The sequence below is a fragment of the Phacochoerus africanus genome, chromosome 14, assembly GCF_016906955.1.
Source record: "Phacochoerus africanus isolate WHEZ1 chromosome 14, ROS_Pafr_v1, whole genome shotgun sequence".
NCBI classification, from domain to species: domain Eukaryota; kingdom Metazoa; phylum Chordata; class Mammalia; order Artiodactyla; family Suidae; genus Phacochoerus; species Phacochoerus africanus.
In genome coordinates this window covers 44,818,849-44,837,756 of record NC_062557.1, presented here as the reverse complement: position 1 = coordinate 44,837,756, position 18,908 = coordinate 44,818,849, and the positions used below count along the sequence as shown (strand labels likewise).

Below are 18,908 nucleotides of genomic sequence, written 5' to 3'. Positions count from 1 at the left end.
TTACTTAAAAGAAGATGGTTGATTTAAGCATACTTTAATATCTGTGCCTATATTGAATATGTAATGACAGTAAAGGGTTTCTTCTGTGAACTCAGTCAGGATGATGTGTCTCAGTAGAGGGAACCTTGCAACGTGAGTTTGTCTGTGTTGCTATTTCAGCTTTTCTGGGTGACCTCTCTTAGCAAAGAAGTATAAGGCTGGTAGCTACCCTAGAAAAAGTGTAAAACCACTACCTACCTTAAAACAGGATGCCCACCCAGCACTCACCAGCTACTGTAGAAAATTTCTTTGTGTAGATACTTCTCATACTTGGAGGTCCCTAGTTTAAAGAGGAAGACTTTAATCGTCTCAGTTCGATTGTTAACAGCTTGAGGTGGAAATAACTACAGATCGGTTAATGAGCTGTCTTTTGAACAGAGTTAATAAGAACAAAAAGTTGTACATGGCAGTGAACTCACCTATGTATATGTTTCTTTGTGTAAGCTCAGACAGCGATAAATAGGGAGGTAGCGTGCAGAGAATGTTTGCTTGAAGGTTTTACATAGTTTATAAAAAGAAACTGCTTTGATGCTCCCAGGAGGGCTTTTGCTCCCTAGAAATGCAGAAATCCTGCTTCTTAAAAGAAATGGATATATTTTTTCTCCTACAAGTGATAGAGTAATAGAGGATAGATGAAGTCAAATATTGTTTGCTTTTGGTTATGGGTAAGCGTATTGAAATCCATCTCTGAACTTTCTTGTCCCACCGCCAGCATATACAACAGTTCCTTGGGTGTGTAGTTAAGCAGGCCACCCTGACAGAAAATTCTGGTTGTTATGACGGCACTTACTATGATAATGCAGCACAGGCTCCTAGCAATACGTTCTTCTTCTTTCTTTCTTTTTTTTTTTTTTCCCAGTCACATCCACAGCATTTGGAAGTTCCCAGGCCAGGGGCCAGGGATCAGACCCGAGCCACAGAAGTGACACCACCAAATTCTTGACCATTAGGCCATGAGGAAACTCCTCCTGAAAATGCATTCTTGTTTTAGGCCACTGCAACAGAAAAAAAAGGAAAAAATTTGCTTTCCCACCTCTACCGTGCTCTTCCTTTGACTTAAAGTACGCAAGGAGTGGAGTTCCTATCGTGGTTCAGTGGTTAATGAATCCGACTAGAAACCATGAGGTTGCAGGTTCGATCCCTGGCCTTGCTCAGTGGCTTAAGGATCTGGCGTTGCCTCGAGCTGTGGTGTAGGTTGCAGATACTCCTGGGATCCCGCATGGCTATGGCTCTGGTGTGGGCTGGCTGCTACAGCTCTGGTTAGACCCCTAGCCTGGGAACCTCCATATGCCACAGGAGCAGCCCAAGAAATGGCAAAAAAGACTAAATAAATAAATAAATAAATAAATAAAAATAAAAAATAAAGTACACAAGGAGTGCAGTGTGGCCAGCTGCATTGCCATTCAGTGAATGACACTTATAAAAGCACCCCTGCATATAATGCTCACCTTCCAAGAGACAGGACAGGAGTGTAGCTGTCCCCCTGCCAGTTTCCTGAAAGAGGAGGACATTGTATTCTGTGCAAGTCCTAGACCAAATTTCAGAAAGGCACTTTGGTGTTGCAGATTTGTCACCATGCCTAGGACGCGTGCATAGGTCACTAGCTGGCTGCTTTCCCCATGACTTGAGAACAGTTAAGAAGAATGAGGTGACTTTTTTTTTTTTTTTTTTTGCCTACCATTTACAGATGTCAAAATCCTCATCCTTTAAGCCTTAAATTATTTATAAATTTGGCCTCAGCAAAAAAGAATAAAGAAGGATAGGGAGGAGTTCCCCTTGTGGCTCAGCTGGTTACAAACCTGACTGGTATCCATGAGGACACAGGTTCGATCCCTGGGTTAAGGATCTGTTGTTGCTGTGGCTATGGTGTAGTCCAGCAGCTGCAGCTCTGATTTGATCCCTAGCCTGGGAACCTCCATATTGCCACGGGTGCAGCCCTAAAAAGACAAGGAAAAGAAAGGTGGGGAGTTCCCATCATGGCACAGTGGAAACGAATCCAACTAGTAACCATGAGGAGGTGGGTTCAATCCCTGGCCTCGCTCAGTGGATCAGGGATCGGGCGTTGCTATTACTGTGGCATAGGCCAGCAGCTGCAGCTCTGATTTGACCCCTAGCCTGGGAACTTCCACATGCTTTGGGTGCGGCCCTAAAAAGCAAAAAAAAAAAAAGTCGAAATTTTGAGTGGGAGGCAGAAGACACTGAAGGGTTACAGTAGGCACTGAGAAAAGGAAAAGTAATTGATTTGACCCATCAGCAAAAAGGAACCTGGCTACTACCTACATCTGTTGTTGAATTCACAATAATTGAATTCCAAGTACACCTTGCAGATTGATTAAATTCTTTAAGTAATGAAAAACTTGACTCACTTATTCAAAGAGCTACTCCTTTCCCTTTGCAATCCTGTACTAAATGCTCACTAAACTACTTAAAAGCCAGAGACTGAGCCATTTCCTCTGCTCTCGGCTGCGTAATACTTAACTGGTGTTACAAATGAGAGACATGTAAAGATAAGCACCGGTTGGGGAACAGAAATGATATCTGGGTACTTCAAAGTGGATGGTACCGTTGTTAACACAAACACATAGTGACCATTCCTTTCTCCCTAATTACATTTGCTTTCCTGTGTGTTAGTAGCTTTGGTGTTTAATCTTTACCCTTGCCCTGTTTTCTGACAAATTATACAGGTTATTTCCCAGAAGATGTTTCCCAGTCTTGAGAGGACAAAAGACAGTAACAACAGGGCAGGAGAAAAACTCCATGCCTGAACTTGCTTTGGTCTTTCCCACTGATCTGGGCTCTGCATGAGGCTCTTTTTGAAATAAGCTCAAGTGAGCAGGAGAGGACTCTCCACAGGGTTTGAATTTAACCATAGCCTAAAGACACCACTTTACCTCCAAGCCAGGTGGGGGTGAGGAAACCTCTCAGAATTACCAGCAAGTTTGAGTTCTAGGGTAGAACCCTGTTTGTGGCAGCACAAGCACGTAAACCAGCTTTTATCCAGCTGTGATCCTCAGAGGGATGTTGAATATTTTTTCTACTTGTCTTCATTTGTGCAAAGAACAGAGCAGCTAATGAAATCCACAGACCTTTGAGTGAGTTAAGTGTCTACATTACAAAACTGGGCAGTGTGAATCTATTCCTGATTTATCCACCAGTTCTGGGGCTCTTGTGATGAACTGGAAGCTTTTTAATTCCCACCTTCACTGAACTGTCAGAGTTCTACTGATTCTTGGTTTTAACAAAGCTCTGGAAACATTAGAGGAAAACTCTATGGTGAACTTTTTCTGTTAACAATTATCAGTTATTGGGAGTTCCCATTGTGACTCAGCGGTATCAAACCCAAGGACATGGGTTCAATCCCTGGCTTCACTCAGTGGGTTAAGGATCCAGCATCACCATGGGCTGCATTGAAGGTCACAGACATGGCTTGGATCTGGTGTTGCTGTGTCTGTGGCATAGGCTGGCAGCTGCAGCTCGAATTCGACCCAGAGCCTGGGAACTTCCATATGCTGCAGGTACGGCCCTAAAAAGACCAAAAAAAAAAAAAAAGTGATCAATTATTGGTCATAATACACTACGAAAATTATACTACATTAATCTCATTAAATATATCTAAACCTGTAACTTTTCTGTACGCAAAATAGGCTATACTTAACTTTTCCTTAATCCTGCTTGCCATTTTTTTGAAAGAACATTTTCATGTAAGAAGAATTCTGTCACTAGTTTTGGCCTTTATTGATAAACATTGGGTTGTTTTATCCCTCCTTGGTAGTCCTCTTGGTTTTGCCTGGCATGGATGACAGCTATCCTAACTCAACATAATTCTGACACCTGATTTGATGATATCAGACATCTTTGACTTTAGGCTGCAGTTTCTTGATGTTGAAGGAAGCTGTATAGTATGAAAGTGCAGGTTATTTAAGTTATGGGAGGAGCTTTCTGCAGATCTTAACCATTTGTGTGCACACACTCAGGGCTTTAGAGAAATTGTTCTTTGGTTAGGGACCATCTGAGAGAAAAGTGGGCCAAAGGGAAAAATCGAGACTCTATCTCTGAGAAGTATGTTCAGCTTCTAAATAGGTCACGGGGGGTATAACTGGAAGGCTTCAGAAGCCCAAGTCAGCACTTAGCTGTGGCATCAAACCACGACAGCACAGTTTGACGGCATGCCCAGGAGATTACTTCAGTCATGCAGGGAGGGGAGCTTTGAGGTTTCTGAGTAAAATGGGGGCAGGGGGAGAGTAAGGATAAAAGAAAAAGGGAATAAACCCTATGCTGTTTTGGCCCAAATAGTAGCATTATTCTTCCTCTTTCCTTTTTTTTTTTAGAAGATGCTGTCAGAGGAGAGTAAATGAAGCAGAAATCCTCCTAGGGGAAAAGCAGCTGGGCCTTAGGGTACAAACCTCTACATTTAGTTAGATTTCAAATAGATATTCTCCGTACATTTAAGGTGTTTTTTTGTTTGTTTGTTTGTTTTAGTTTTCCTAGCCTAAATAGAATTTTAGGTCCAGTTATCTATAAGATGTGAACTGGTCCAGATTCCCTGAGCTTTGTCTACAAGAAGAGTGTGGCCTGACTAATCCTTATTCTTGATAGTACATTAAAATTTGGCCACAGAACAGTACCCAATTTTCCATACCTCTGAGACTCTATGGAATACACAATTAAAATTGTTGGTGGTTCTTTCCAATAGAATGTTCCCTGGGAGTGTTAAAATGTGACTGTTTAGGCTAGAATGTTGACTCTTTTAACAGATGGGCTCCAGCATCCATCATAAGGTGAATGATCGAAGCCCATTTTTTAAATATTTGCAGCCAGCTCAAACATTTTCCATTGTAGAGAAGCCAGGATTGCAAGATAGCCAAACCAGTGATGGATCAGGTCCTGTGGCACCCAGGCTCAGCTTGTAGAAAAGTTAGCAGAGGCAAACATCTGGTATAACCATTAGTATTCTATCCTCCCTCCTTACCCTGTACTAACTCTTAACCCTCTTCTCCAGGTGTCCTTCGCTAGGAGTCTGCCCCAAGCCAACTCTACTTAGAAGGCAATAAAATTTGGGAGCACACAGTCAGCTAGTTTGAAAGGATTGTATGCCTGTGGAAGTGACGCAACTAGCAAAGTTTCTCAATGGGGCATTTGTAATGGCCTGGCACTTCATTGGCCTCCTTGTTAACACAGCTACTGAGGCTTTGCATGAAAAAATCAGCAGTCCTCGTACTCTTTATGTACTTTGTGGCATTAGCTGTATTTAAGTAGCTGGGATAAAGGAGGGTAAGAGATTAAGGTTCGGGGACCCCATGAACTTTATCTCTGCTTTCATCTTTCCAATATGCTTCAATATGACCATCTTCTCTGCCTTTGAAAGGTAGGCCATTCATGAAGGTAAAAGCTAATGCCCATACAAGGGTCCAGAGGAAGCCTACGATTTCTACTGGCATTTAAATTTCATTAAATTTTGTTCCTTCCAAACACAGACCTTAATTAAAATGGGAATTATTAATGTAGCTTTTAATTTAAATCTAAAAAGATTTTTTAAATTAAACTTTACCTGGTACCTCTTAGCTTTTCCAGGGCAGAAGCTGATTTCAATTTACAAAAGGCTTGTTTTCTGTGCTGATAGGTGCCTTTGTAGATCAAAATGGCTGCTGGGGGCTGAGACATGATTATCGTCCTATCAGTGATCACCTTCGCCCCCACACTTACTACCAGCACATTTCCTGAGCTGTCGAGGGCAGCAGGGCCAGTCTGAGAGAGAGGAGGCCTATTCTGAGCATGTATTGTTTTCTGCAGTTGGTCTTACACAATGCCGTTAAATAGAAATGCAGGATTTTTATCTGGTAGTGGACCTCACATGGATGGATGAGACCCGTGAACTGTGAAATTAAAAATCAAAACTCAGTGCTATTGTTTGCTTGCCGAACACACCACCACCAAAAAAGGGGGGGGGGACATACAGATGATGGGGGGGTGGTTAGTGAAATCTTTCTTTCATAGTCTTAATATTTTATTCCATTTGAAACGACCATATATGGGGCTAAAGAGCTTTTGGTTCTTGGAGAATGATGGGTTCTGACAGGAGGGGTCCTAACCGGTTCATTCAGCTGACCTCTTTTAGAAGAGAACTGAAGCCTTCTGAGTGGGAAGGCTGGTGGTATGTTGTGTTCAGATAGGCTGTTTGCAGTAATTCCTATTGAGTATTTTATTAAATGGAATATAAGGAATAAAAGGAAGGGAAAATGGAGTGTGTTCTTTCTCAAGTATTTTTCATCTACTTGCTTCCTTTTGTCCTAAGACATACGCCAAAGGTTTTAATTTGGTTAAGTGATATTTTCATGCCTCTCTGGCTGCCTTTGGCTCAAGTTTTAAAATGTCAGTGTCCTTTAGCTAGCTGGACAGTTGCAAGCCATGCATTAGTAACTTAACATATTTAAAAACAAGCAGATCCAGAGCCCCACACCATTTTATCACCATGTTACAATGCAAAAATAGGTCTCTGAAATAAAAGGCAGTCTTTCTGCTTCCCAGTCTCCCTCTCTCCCTCCACCTCTCCCTCCTCCCTTTGTTCTCTTGTTCCCCTCCCCCCCCTCCCTTCCAGTTCCATATTGAAAAACTGCTTGTGCGGGATGGATAATTAACGCAGAGCTATGGAGCAACAGGTCCCACTGGTGCGACTAAATTTGAAGTAAATGTTAATGTTGTGCAGGTTCACGTGTATTAATAGGTGAGGGAGATGAGTGAGGTTAGACTCGGATCAACTGCACGGGTGTATGACTTGAAATAGATCCTCTTAATTAGAGAGCCAAGAACCATGACAACTACCAACATCTTCCACCTGCAGTGGTGAGCTGCAGCCTCATTAGGGAATGAAAGAAGCGCTCTAAATTAAAACTGGACTCTGTCCTTTGGCTGTGTGTTGGGAGCATCTGGCTCTGGGCTTTGAATCTTCGACGTGGAGAGGTCTGTCAGTGTAGGCATTACAGTTAGCTGAGGGTGTGTATTTGTGGTTTTTTCTTCGATGACTCCAGCAATAGACTGATCTAGACACCCTCTTCAGCAGCAGAGATGCGTCATTTGCATTTGTTTATGGAAGTCTAGATGCTAGAGTACTGCTCCAAAGGTTGGCTTTAGGAGTTTTCATTTTGAAAAAATTAATGTCTTTGACCAGCTTTTTAATTGGTTTGTGTGCAGCTGTTACTGTTAATAGTTTATGGTCCCTCTCAGGCCTCACAGAGAGCCACATCAAACTCTGAGATGCGTATCCTTCAATTGTACAATCTCCGAAGATTTAGAGCTCTATTGTTAGGAAATATTTTATAGCTAACAATGTCTTTAAGATCAGGTAGAGGTTAAAATAAATAACAAATTGGAGAGCAGTGAATGGTCACTTTCTGGGCCAGGAGTTCTTGTTGTGACTCAGTGGGTAAAGAACAGGACATAGTGTCCGTGAGGATGCAGATTCGATCCCTGGACTCAATCAGCGGATTGAGGATCCGGCATTGTCACGAGATGCAGCTTAGGTTGCAGATATCGCTCGATCTGCTGTTGCTGTGGCATAGGCCTCAGCTGCAGCTCCCATTCGACCCCTGACCTGAGAACTTCCATGTGTGGCCATAAAAAGAAAAAAAAAGGAAACTGCAGGCCAGGCTTTTTTTTTTTTTTCTCCCTCCATTTTTGGCTGTCCCACAGCATATAAAGGCCAAGGATCAGGTCCGAGCCACAATCTCAACCCAAGCCGCAGCTGCAGCAATGCTAGATCCCCAACCCACCGTGCCCGGGCCAGGGATCATACCCAGGTCCCAGTGCTCCCAAGATGCTGCCAATCCTGTTGCGCCAGAGCGGGAGCTTTATTAATAAAGGATCTGTAAGGAAACATTCATAGTCCTGAAGAGAAAATATTGTGCAAGGATGCCTAGCCTGTCTTACTGCACTGCAAGCCATATTCTTTTGAAGCCAGAAATTAAATAGAGGTACTTGGCCTGTTGACTAAAGAACTGCTAGTTGTCCAAGCTAAGCCAGCTCACATGCAGAAGACAACTCTTCTGGGGCTCACCTTCCTTCCCAGGACTTAAATAGTTCTCAGAAGGAATCTAAAGGTTCAAATACTATTGCACTCTACATGGACTTTAGCCTCTGTTTCCAGGGAAATGTCTCTACTCCTGCCTTTTATCAAGTACATTTTCAAAATACAGAAATACACCTGCTTCTAAAACTGTATATAGTCTCCTTGTGAGCCCCTCAAGATCCTTCACTTCACCATCTTTAAAGTTTAAAGGATCACTGGCTGAATTAACATTTGCTGAATAGCAATTGCTCAACTGTGGAAAGAGTAGGGAAAAGGCCACTGTCACCAAAAGACCAAACCTCTGAGTCTCTATTTTGAGTCTAGTATCCATGAGCAATTAGTTTTTTGTTGTTGTTCTCTTTTTGGGGCCATACCTGCAGCATATGGAGGTTCCCAGGCTAGGGGTCAAATTGGAGCTACAGCTGCTGGCCTACACCACAACCACGCCTGCCGGCCTACACCACAGCCACGCCAGAGCTGAGCCTCATCTGCAACCTACACCACAGCTCATGGCAACACCAGATCCTTAACTCACTGAGCATGGCCAGGGATTGAACCCACGGTCCTCATGGATACTAGTTGGGTTTGTTACCCACTGAGCCACGACAGGAATTCCAGCAGTTAGTCTTATATAGATCTTTATGGCAAGAATCATTTTCACATCTCATTGCCAACTGTCCTTTTCACATTATCTCTAGCCTGAGAGCAAGAACCATGTCTGAAATCTTATCATTAGCACATCGCCTAGCATAACATAAGTGTCCAATAAATACTTGGATATCCAAGTGGATGAGGACTTTGGTTCTCTCTCCCTAAGGGCTGTGTTCCCACCCACCCACCCCACCCCCGTGGCGTGTGAAAATTCCCAAGCCAGGGCTCCAACTTGTGCCATAGCAGCAACCTGAGCTACTGCAGTGACAGCACCAAATCCTTGTTTGCTTTGTGTCCTTCCTCTGGTATGGTACCTCCAGTGTGGCATTGGTTAGTAAGCAGTGGGAATAGATAAATATTAACTGACGGAGAGGGAAATGCTCTGCCTCAGGGGTTGCGAAACCCTGATGGATATTCCATTGTGTTCCCCAGAAATAAGGAACTACCAAAGGTTCTTTTACAACAGATTGGGCTTAGGAGTTCCCTATGTGGCACAGCAGAAACGAATCCGACTAGCATCCATAAGGATTCAGATTCGATCCCTGTCCTTACTCAGTGGGTCGGGGAACTGGCATTGCCATGAGCCATGGTATAGGTCTCAGACGTGACTCAGATCCCACGTTGCTGTGGCTGTGGTGTAGGCCAGCAGCTGCAGCTTCAGTTTGACCCCTAGCCTGGGAACCTCCATATGCTGCGGGTGCACCCCTAAACAAACAAACAAAAGAACAGATTGGACTCAAGGTTTGGAAGAACAAGGAAACTGATTTTGGTTCTAATTCTGCTGCTTTCTGACTCCGTGGCTTTTTTTTTTTCTTTTTGGCCACCCGTGACATATGGAGTTTCCAAGCCACAGTTCCCGTCTACACCACAGCTGTGGCAATGTTGGATCCTTAATCCACTGTGCCAGGCCGGGGATCAAACCCTAGTCCCAGTGCTGCAGCGATGCCACTAATCCATTGCACCACAGCAGGAACTCCATCTGTGGCTTTAAATAAGTCAGTTTAGCGATACCTGTACAATGGGAGTAAAAATTTTCACAGAGTAAAAACTTTCACAAAGAAGAGCAAATAAGAGCATCTGTGAAAACGCTTTGTGACCTGTAATACACTGTCTAGATGTAAGATGAGATTATTACTCTTTTTTTCTAAGCTTTAGTGAATAGGAAGCATATTGATGTCTTTACAAGCAGCACTGGCTCATTATAGTGTTTTTATAATTTTTACTGCTGAGCAACGGAAACTGATAGAGTAATTGCAGCATTGCCTGGCTTTAAACTTTTAGTGATTTTGTTTTGTAGAGGATGGCTCATCACCCTGTCCTCATTGATATACGGGGATGAGAGGGAGGTGGGACAGCCTTGTTTTTCTTGACAGGCGTATCATGATTTAAAGACTCTGGTATGCATGTAATGTTTCGAAGTTGCATACTTAACTTATGAGAACATCCTTCTTAAGGGGGTAGGAGTTTTAAGATGGGTGGCTGAGGTGGGGAAGTCCTCAGGGTGTGTAAGTGAGTACCCTGAGGCTGCAGAATCTCCTTTCTCCCTGGAATCCTTTCTCTGTTGGCAGTATTTCTGATATGAAACAAAACTAGTCTGCAGAACAGCCTCTTTGAGAACCAGTTCCTGAGCTTAGTAACCCAATGGAAACTTGCATTTCTTTGAACCTTTTCGTGAATCCTTTTCCTCTAGTTGTTTGAGTTGAAGTGCTGCCTTCAAAACAGCTTGAAACGAATTGCTCAGAGGGAAGAGGAAAGAAACATCATCGTGAGAAAGCTTTGTAATGGGTGATTCCTATGTTCCGGCCATGCCTTTGATGATTGATGATCATTTTTGAAATCATAGACCTTCCGTCCCTACATCCATCCCATCTTAGGTATTACTGCCTTCTCTCAGGATACCATACTTTCAAATTTATTTCAAGATGCATGTTCTGTCTCTAAGAAAGCAGCAAAATCACAGGGCTTCACACTTTTTGCTTTTTAGGGCTGCACCCGCGGCAAGGCTTCACACTTTTAAATGTTCTCTATTCTGGAGTTCCCGTCGTGGCGCAGTGGTTAACAAATCCGACTAGGAACCATGAGGTTGCGGGTTCGGTCCCTGCCCCTGCTCAGTGGGTTAACGATCCGGCGTTGCCGTGAGCTGTGGTGTAGGTTGCAGACGCGGCTCGGATCCCGCGTTGCTGTGGCTCTGGCGTAGGCCGGTGGCTACAGCTCCGATTCGACCCCTAGCCTGGGAACCTCCATATGCCACGGGAACAGCCCAAAGAAATAGCAAAAAGACAAAAAAAATAAAAATAAAAAATAAATGTTCTCTATTCATCCTGGACACCACACTCTGACTTTCCCTAAACTCAGAGCCCTCATTCCATACTTGAGGGCAGATAGAAGGAGCTTACGACTGTAATCTAGAATTCTGAGAAATGTCTGTTCTTTAACGTGGTATCTCTAAAAGTGATCCTTTAGAAACCAACCAGGAATTACTTTTCAGAGCCTCTTAATACATATTTTAAGCATTTTGCCCCTGTGTTAAGAAAGAGAAATGAGGAGTTCCCTCGTGGCGCAGTGGTTAACGAATCCGACCAGGAACCATGAGGTTGCGGGTTTGATCCCTGCCCTTGCTCAGTAGCATTGCCGTGAGCTGTGGTGTAGGTCGCAGATGCGGCTCGGACCCTGCGTTGCTGTGGTTCTGGCGTAGGCCGGCAGCTACAGCTACGATTCGACCCCTAGCCTGGGAACCTCCATATGCCATGGGAAGAGGCCCAAGAAATGGCAAAAAGACAAAAAAAAAAAAAAGAAAGAGAAATGAGTTCCTGTCATGGTGCAGCGGAAATGAATCCAACTAGGAACCATGAGGTTGCTGGTTCGATCCCTGGCCTCGCTCAGTGGGTTGAGAATCTGGCATTGCTGTGAGCTGTGCTGTAGGTTTCAGATGAGGCTCGGATCCTACGTTGCTATGGCTCTAGTGTAGTAAAGCAGCTGTAGCTCCAATTCAGCCCCTAGTCTGGGAACCTCCATATGCCACGTGTGTGGCCCAAAAACGCAAAAAAAAAAAACAAAGAAAGAGAGAAATGAGACATAAACCAGCTATAATGGAAAAATAAAAATCATTATAAAATTAAAAAAAAATAAAGAGAAATGAGGAGTTCGCATCGTGGCTCAGTGGTTAACAAACCTGACTAGTATCCATGAGGACACAGGTTCAATCCCTGGCCTTGCTCAGTGGGTTAAGGATCTGGAGTTACCGTGAGCTATAGTGTAGGTTGTAGGTGCGGCTCAGATTCTGTGTTGCTATGGCTGTGGTGTAGGCTGGCAGCTGCAGCTCAAATTCAACCCCTAGCCTGTGAACTTCCATATGCCACGGGTGTGGCCCTAAAAAGACCAAAAAAAAAGGAAAGAAGAGAAATGAGAGATCAGATTGTTTAAAGAGGTTTAAATATAAGTAAGGTGATACAGTATGAAGTTCAGTTTTGCAGGTATGGACTTTAACTCTGATGTCTTCTTACTGTTTTGTGACAGAAAACATAAGTAATTTTATGTGTGATTTAACCCCTAAACAAGTGTCTGCCCAGCCCTATTGCCTTGCCTCATGATTGGGGGGGGGTAGTTTATATTCACATCTTAGCACATTCTTTTAATGTTTCTCAGTTCTTTAAAGCTTTATTGAGTACTACCATGTACCAGATATTATGTAGGTAAATGAGGTAGAGAAGAGGATTCAGGTGCGTAATAGTTCAGTACAGTATGGATAGTATGGCACAGAAGCATTTTAGGGAATCAGGGGCTGTCAGAGGAGACTTCCTGGAGATAACATCTGACTTGTGCTCTAAAAGAGAAGTTCACCAAGCGAAAGAGTGAGGGGAGGCTCAGCTTTTGTCATTGTGGGGAGCAGCTCTGGAATGAGCAGGAAAACGGGGTTGAGAAACAGTGTGCTCTATGTAGGGAGCCACAGACTAATGGCGCTGGAGAGGCAGAGCTCTAGCCATAGAGGTCTTACCTGCAGAACTGAGAAGTTTGGACTTTGTCCTATGATGGATGGGGTAAGGGTGATACTGAGGGCTTTTTGATTAAGAGACTAATGTGATTAGAATTGTGGCAGAACTATTCTACTAGCAGGACCCAGGAATAGATTGAGGGAAATAGGAAGGGTGCCAGGGGGCCATTTGTGTCTTGGTAAAAGAGCTAAGCCACTACCACCTTGCCTCACTCTTCTCTGCTTTACATGTTTGGTGTAGGGTGTCTTGGTACAAATACAAAGCCAGCAGGCAGACGAAAAGAAATGATGAAAAACAGAATCAGAAATGACAGCCTTAAAATAAAATTAAAATAAATTTTTAAAAAAGAAATCACAGCTTTTTCAGGATGAATTTCAATATGACAGCTGCTGAAGTATAGCAGAGTCTATAGGCCTTTGAAGATTACATGCATGCATTTCATTCATTGGATGTGGCCTATGCAGAAATACATTGGAGATGGAGTTCCTGTTGTGAGTCAGCACCTTAAGAATCTGACTAGTACTCGTGAAGATGCAGGTTCAATCCCTGGCCTCATTCAGCGGGTAAAAGGATTCCAGCATTGCCGTGAGCTATGGTGTAAGTCACAGACATGGCTCGGATCTGGCGTTGCTGTGGCTATGGTGTAGGCTGGTAGCTACAGCTCCATTTCTACCCATATTCTGGGAACCTCTGTATGCCGTCGGGATGGCCCTAAAAAACAAAACAAACCAACAAAAATGGACACTAGTTATTATTTCTCACAAATCTGCATGTTGATTAGGCTCAGTGGGGTGGTTTTCAGGCAACAGTGTTGTTACCCGGGACTACAGTTATTTGGAGGCTCAACTGAGTTGACATGATCCAAGATAACTCAGTCACATAACAGTAGCTGGTGCTGGCTGTTGGCTTGGAGTTAATTGGAGTGCCTTAAGTCTCCTTGTCCCAGCATGAGAGCAGGGCTCAGAAGTGGAACATTCTAAGCATGTAAAAATGGAATCTTCAAGTCTTTTCAGACTCAGCCATGGAACTTATGGCATTGTTACCTCTGCTTCATTCTATTGGTCAAAAAGCAAGTAAGCAAGTCACAAGACAAGCCCAATTCAAGAGGAAAGAAATGGACTATTTCTGGGTGGAAGGAGTAGCAAAGAGTTTGCAGCCATCTTTAATCCACCATAGGCTGATTGAGGCAGGCCTTACATTATGAATAGGGTTTTCACAGGCACAGCTTTAAAGGGGAAGAATGTTATCTTTCCCAGTTAGCCTAGTATTAATGGCTCTGGATTTGGCTTCTTTTTCTAAGATATGGGAAGGGATGCTCACCATTTAGGTTATTGTAAATGATACCAAGTAAGCATTTTGACGAATGAGAGAACCCAAGCTGTAGGACTGGCAGGAGTAGTTGGCGGACACACGGCTTCGAGTCAGACCTAGCTAAGCTTTTCCTTGCTGCAGCCCTGCTGTTACTTAGTCTTGGCCTTGTCTTTTCCCTGCAGTAACCCTCCACTGAGTGAAGAGATGTTGCCTCCTGGGGAGTGGATGTGTCACCGGTGCACTGTTCGCCGAAAGGTAACAATCCTGCTTTCTAAAGGCTTTGCTCAGAATGCCAGATCTAGAGCGCTGATATTCTAGAGCTAAGATGGTCTGGCCCTGAAGGCATTTTCGTTCCTTCTTCTTGTCTCTTCCAGCCCTGGAATCACCCTCACACTCCCCATGGTGACTGTTTGGAATCCAGTAGGGCCTAAAATCCAAACATGGGCTGCTGAAATGGGCAGAAGAGGTGTGTTAATTTACTGAGCCATGTTCATTCACTTAGTGACAGGAGTGGTCTGACCTCCTTATAGACCTCCTGATAAGTGGCCTGAAAGTGGCCGAAGAAGAAGGCAGCTGCTTCTCCAGCTTGATGAAAAAAAGGATTTCCCTCACCCCAAGGCAAATAAGTCCCTGATATCTAGAGGCTTGGCCAGGTGTATGGGGTGGAGAAGATTTTGACCCACTTAAGCCCCAGATTGCCTAACCACTCTTTAGTTCCCCTTCCCTCAGCTTTGAGAATTCAGTACTGGCTTTGAGAACATTATTTTCTTCTTTGAGAACTTTTATAGAGTACAAAAGCTAAATGCTCCCTTATCAAAAAAGGAAGTAGGTATGCTTCAACCCAGATTATGAGAGACCAAATCCTCAGATGTAGGATGTAGATTAAAATTTGTCTGTGAATTGTAAACTATTCCTTATACACAAAACAACTTTCCTTTGTTGTGACATCACCTCTCTTTTCTTGGCCCCTCAACATGATGTCACAATGAATGATGACTTCCTTGGTTGCAGAAACAGGATGAGATGATTCAGAGATTGTGGTTTATATGTGTAACAGTTTTCAGCCTCTAAGAAGAGGGTAAACAGGCAGATGCTATTTTCAATGTGTGCATAAGGGTTCCTATTAAAAAAAAAAAAAAGCAAGCCAAGGCCAAGTCAACCGCCTAACCACAGCTATAGTTTGATTTCTCCTGCCTTCCACAAACCAGGGTATTCTCCAGCTTGTCCGCCCCTGCAAGATCTTTACCTTTGATTAGAGTAGTGGCACCTGCCAGTCAAGAGGCCTTTCAGAAACTTGCCCCTCAAAAAACCGAACCTGAAAGGGTTAGGAACAACTGAGGGGGAAGAAGTGAAGCCAGGAAAAGAGGGGGGGTAAAGAAGAGAAACTAACATAATTTTAGTATTTGTCATAGCTGGGTATTTTACATGTGTTATCTCACTTAATCTATATCCAACTATTGGTGCTAGTGGTACTGTCTCCATTTCAAAGAAACAGCTTCACAAATGTCAGACTTACTCAAGTATCAAGTACTCAAAGGAATTTCAGAGCCAAGGTTTGAACCAAATTCTGTCTCATTCCAAAGCTCTATTATTTCTTCGTCAACTGTCTAGAAACAGAGGTACTTGCTGGGGATTATATTTATAGTATGGCTTTTTCTAACATAGCACACTTTTCCTGAAATGCCACTCTGACCTGCTCTCAGATGGACCTCCTGGCCTAGCAGTGCCAAATTTGCTTTTTGCACCACCACCACCACCTCTACAGCTCTCTGGCCTTCTGTAGTTACACTGAAGTGGATTGAAATGATATAACTTGTGGACCTCACCAACCCTTGCTGTTCAGGTCTTATTCCAAGTGGAAGCTAGATCCTCTCCCAACTCAGAGCCATCCCTTTCATATATGTGACAATTTTTTTATCTCTACCATATCCCTGAGAGGAAAAGAAAGATTTTACTAGTCTCACACATAGAGAAATTCCTCTCACCAACTTGGGTCACCCAAGGTCATAGGGAATCAGTGGCAGAACTGTGACAAGATCCCAGGTCTCCTGACTGGAGGCCACTGCTAGACCTTCATTTGACCACTCTATTTGGAGCCCTAGAAAAAATTTATTATCAGTCATTCAATCCTACTCAGTATACTTGGTCTTCGTTTCCCTACTTCCCATTCAAAGAAGTGTCACTTTCAGAATTCTAGTTAAACTTGAAACACTGAAAGCCACCATTCTTGGATGCCATGATTGTTGGGTTGCTACCCTCCACACCCCACCCTTCTACCTTGTGGTGCAATTGGTTGCCTTGCATGAGAGCACTCAACCTCCTGGGCAGGGAGCCCTGCTTGTCTGTTTTACCTTTTACCTTTGCTTTTGCAGACTTATTTATTTATTTATTTATTATTTTTGTAGTTTTAGGGCCACACCTGTGACGCATGGAGGTTCCCAGGCTAGGGGTCCAATCGGAGCTGTAGCCGCTGGCCTACGCCACGGCAAGGCCAGATCCAAGCCGCATCTGCAATCTACACCACAGCTCATGGCAGTGCCGGACTCAACCCACTGAGCAAGGCCAGGGATCTAACCCACAACCTCATGGTTCCTAGTCGGATTCATTTCCGCCATGCCACAACAGGAACTCCCTAAATTTATTCCTACTGCATTAACTTTTTATCCCTTTACCCCACTGTACCTTGTATAGAGATACCATGTAATGTGATGACTTACAATAACTGATGTATGGTTTGGATAATTGTTTCTAACGTTCTATACTTCTTGTGATTCTCTACGGCAGTGGTTTTGCCAGCTTTAGTTTAGTTCAGCTAGTTTTGTCAACTTTAACAGACCAGTGTTCCAAGTTCCCAGGTGGATAACGCTGTGATACTAGAGACTTTCGTAATTTTGGTTAGTGGTCTAGCAGGACTTTGTAGCACCCATCTCTTTTCTATTTTGTGGTACTTTATGTGATGGCCCCACCTGTTCATTTGCACAGAAACGAGAGCAGAAAAAGGAGCTGGGCCATGTCAATGGACTGGTGGACAAATCTGGCAAACGGACTACATCCCCCAGCAGTGACACTGACTTGTTGGACAGATCAGCTAGCAAAACTGAACTCAAGGCTATTGCCCATGCCCGAATCCTGGAGAGGAGAGCCAGCCGGCCTGGCACGCCCACATCCAATGCCAGCACAGAGACCCCCACCTCTGAGCAGAATGACGTCGACGAGGACATCATCGATGTGGATGAGGAGCCCGTGGCAGCAGAGCCGGACTGTGTGCAGCCCCAGCTAAGGCGGCCCTTTGAGCTGCTGATTGCTGCCGCCATGGAGCGGAACCCCACCCAGTTTCAGTTGCCCAATGAACTGACTTGTACCACTGCACTACCAGGTTAGCCAAACCGTCATGTCCTCTCCCCAGTCCCAGCTTCCCCAAAGGACTGAAGGGCAGTGCTGCCTGTGAGGTCACTGTCCATGTAGCCAGTTTCAAGTTCCTGTTCTTGGTTTGTGGAGAGATCCTTGAATGTTTACAATACTTACTCAATTTTCTATTTTCCACCCTTCCCAGTATCACTTTAAAAAAAAAAAAAAGGTAATACATGCAAATAGTTTAAAAATCTAAAAATACAGAAAAGGTTACAGTGAAAAGTTTCCCACCCATCCCTCTCTACTGTTTGCCTAATTTCTACCTTCCTACCCCTCATAGATGACCACTGTTTGGTTCTTGATGTATCTCCTAGAATATCTTTGTGCATATATTAGCAAATACAGATATATGTTCATTATTTTCCTCTTAGATAGCATACTTGCTAGAGAGGTCTTTCCATATTAATGTTGACATCCCTCAGTTTTTCTTAATGATTGCATAGTAGCCCATTATATAGATATCCCATAATTTATTTAACTAATTCCCTATTAGTGGACATTCAGGTTGTTCTTAATCTTTTGTTACTGTAGCTAGTGTTTCAACAAATAGTTTTGTAAATGCATCATTGTGTACATGTGAGTGTATCTGTAGGATATATTACCAGCATTAGAATTGCTGGATCAAAACTCTGCATTTATATTTTTTTAAAGTATGCATTTATAGTTTTAATGGATATTATGAAATTGCCCTCCATTTTGTTTTGTTTTGTTTTGTCTTTTTAGGGCTGCACCCCCAGTATGTGGAGGTTCCCAGGCTAGGGGTTGATTCAGAGCTACAGCTGCCAGCCTAGCTACAGCAATGCCAAACCCAGGCCACATCTGTGATCTACACCACAGCTCATGGCAACGCTGAATCTTTAACCCACTGAGCAAGGCCAGGGATCGAACCAGCGTCCTTGTGGATAATAGGTTCATTTCCCCTGAGCCACAAAGGGAACGCCTCCTTTTTTTTTTTTTTTTTTAAGTCTTCTGTCTTTTGTCTTTTGTCCTGTTATGGCCACACCCTCGGCATATGGAGGTTCCCAAGCTAGGGGTAGAATTGGAGCTGTTGCTGCCGGCCTACACCAGAGCCACAGCAACACCAGGTCCAAGCTGCATCTGTGATCTATACCACAGCTGATGGCAATGCCAGACCCATAACCCACTGAGTGAGGCCAGGAATCGAACCTGTAACCTCATGGTTCCTAGTCAGATTTGTTTTCGTTGCACCATGACAGGAACTCCTTTTTTGTTTTTGTTTTTTTGGTTTTGTTTTTTTGTTTTTAAATCAAGTCATGGCTTCTACTTGATATCGTGAAGCATTTAGATCTTATTTTCTTCTTCCCAGAGGAAGTGAAATTGGCAGGTTTAAGAAACCTACTGGTGCATATAGTATCACAGCTTTTCTGCTTTCTATAAAAATGTAGTAAAATTATAGTCTTTTCCTCAACTGCCTCCACAGA

At 43.5% G+C, this 18,908-nt stretch overlaps 1 protein-coding gene across 4 annotated transcripts in view; it reads left to right on the top strand.

Moving 5' to 3' along the window:
* Window positions 1-18,908, top strand: part of PHF12 (PHD finger protein 12) — a 43,832-nt gene that overhangs the window by 9,358 nt on the left and 15,566 nt on the right. For 2 of the 4 annotated variants that reach the window (XR_007131604.1, XM_047756740.1), the window contains exons 3-4: window positions 14,238-14,310; window positions 17,038-17,431. Coding sequence is in view for 3 of the 4 variants with exons in the window: in XM_047756740.1 (XP_047612696.1) it covers window positions 14,238-14,310; window positions 17,038-17,431 (467 nt within the window). In the remaining variant the exon portion in view is untranslated. Of the gene's footprint in view, window positions 1-10,442; window positions 10,627-13,321; window positions 13,342-14,237; window positions 14,311-17,037; window positions 17,432-18,908 lie in introns of those variants that run through there. The other 2 variants (XM_047756741.1, XM_047756742.1) reach the window with 2 other exon arrangements.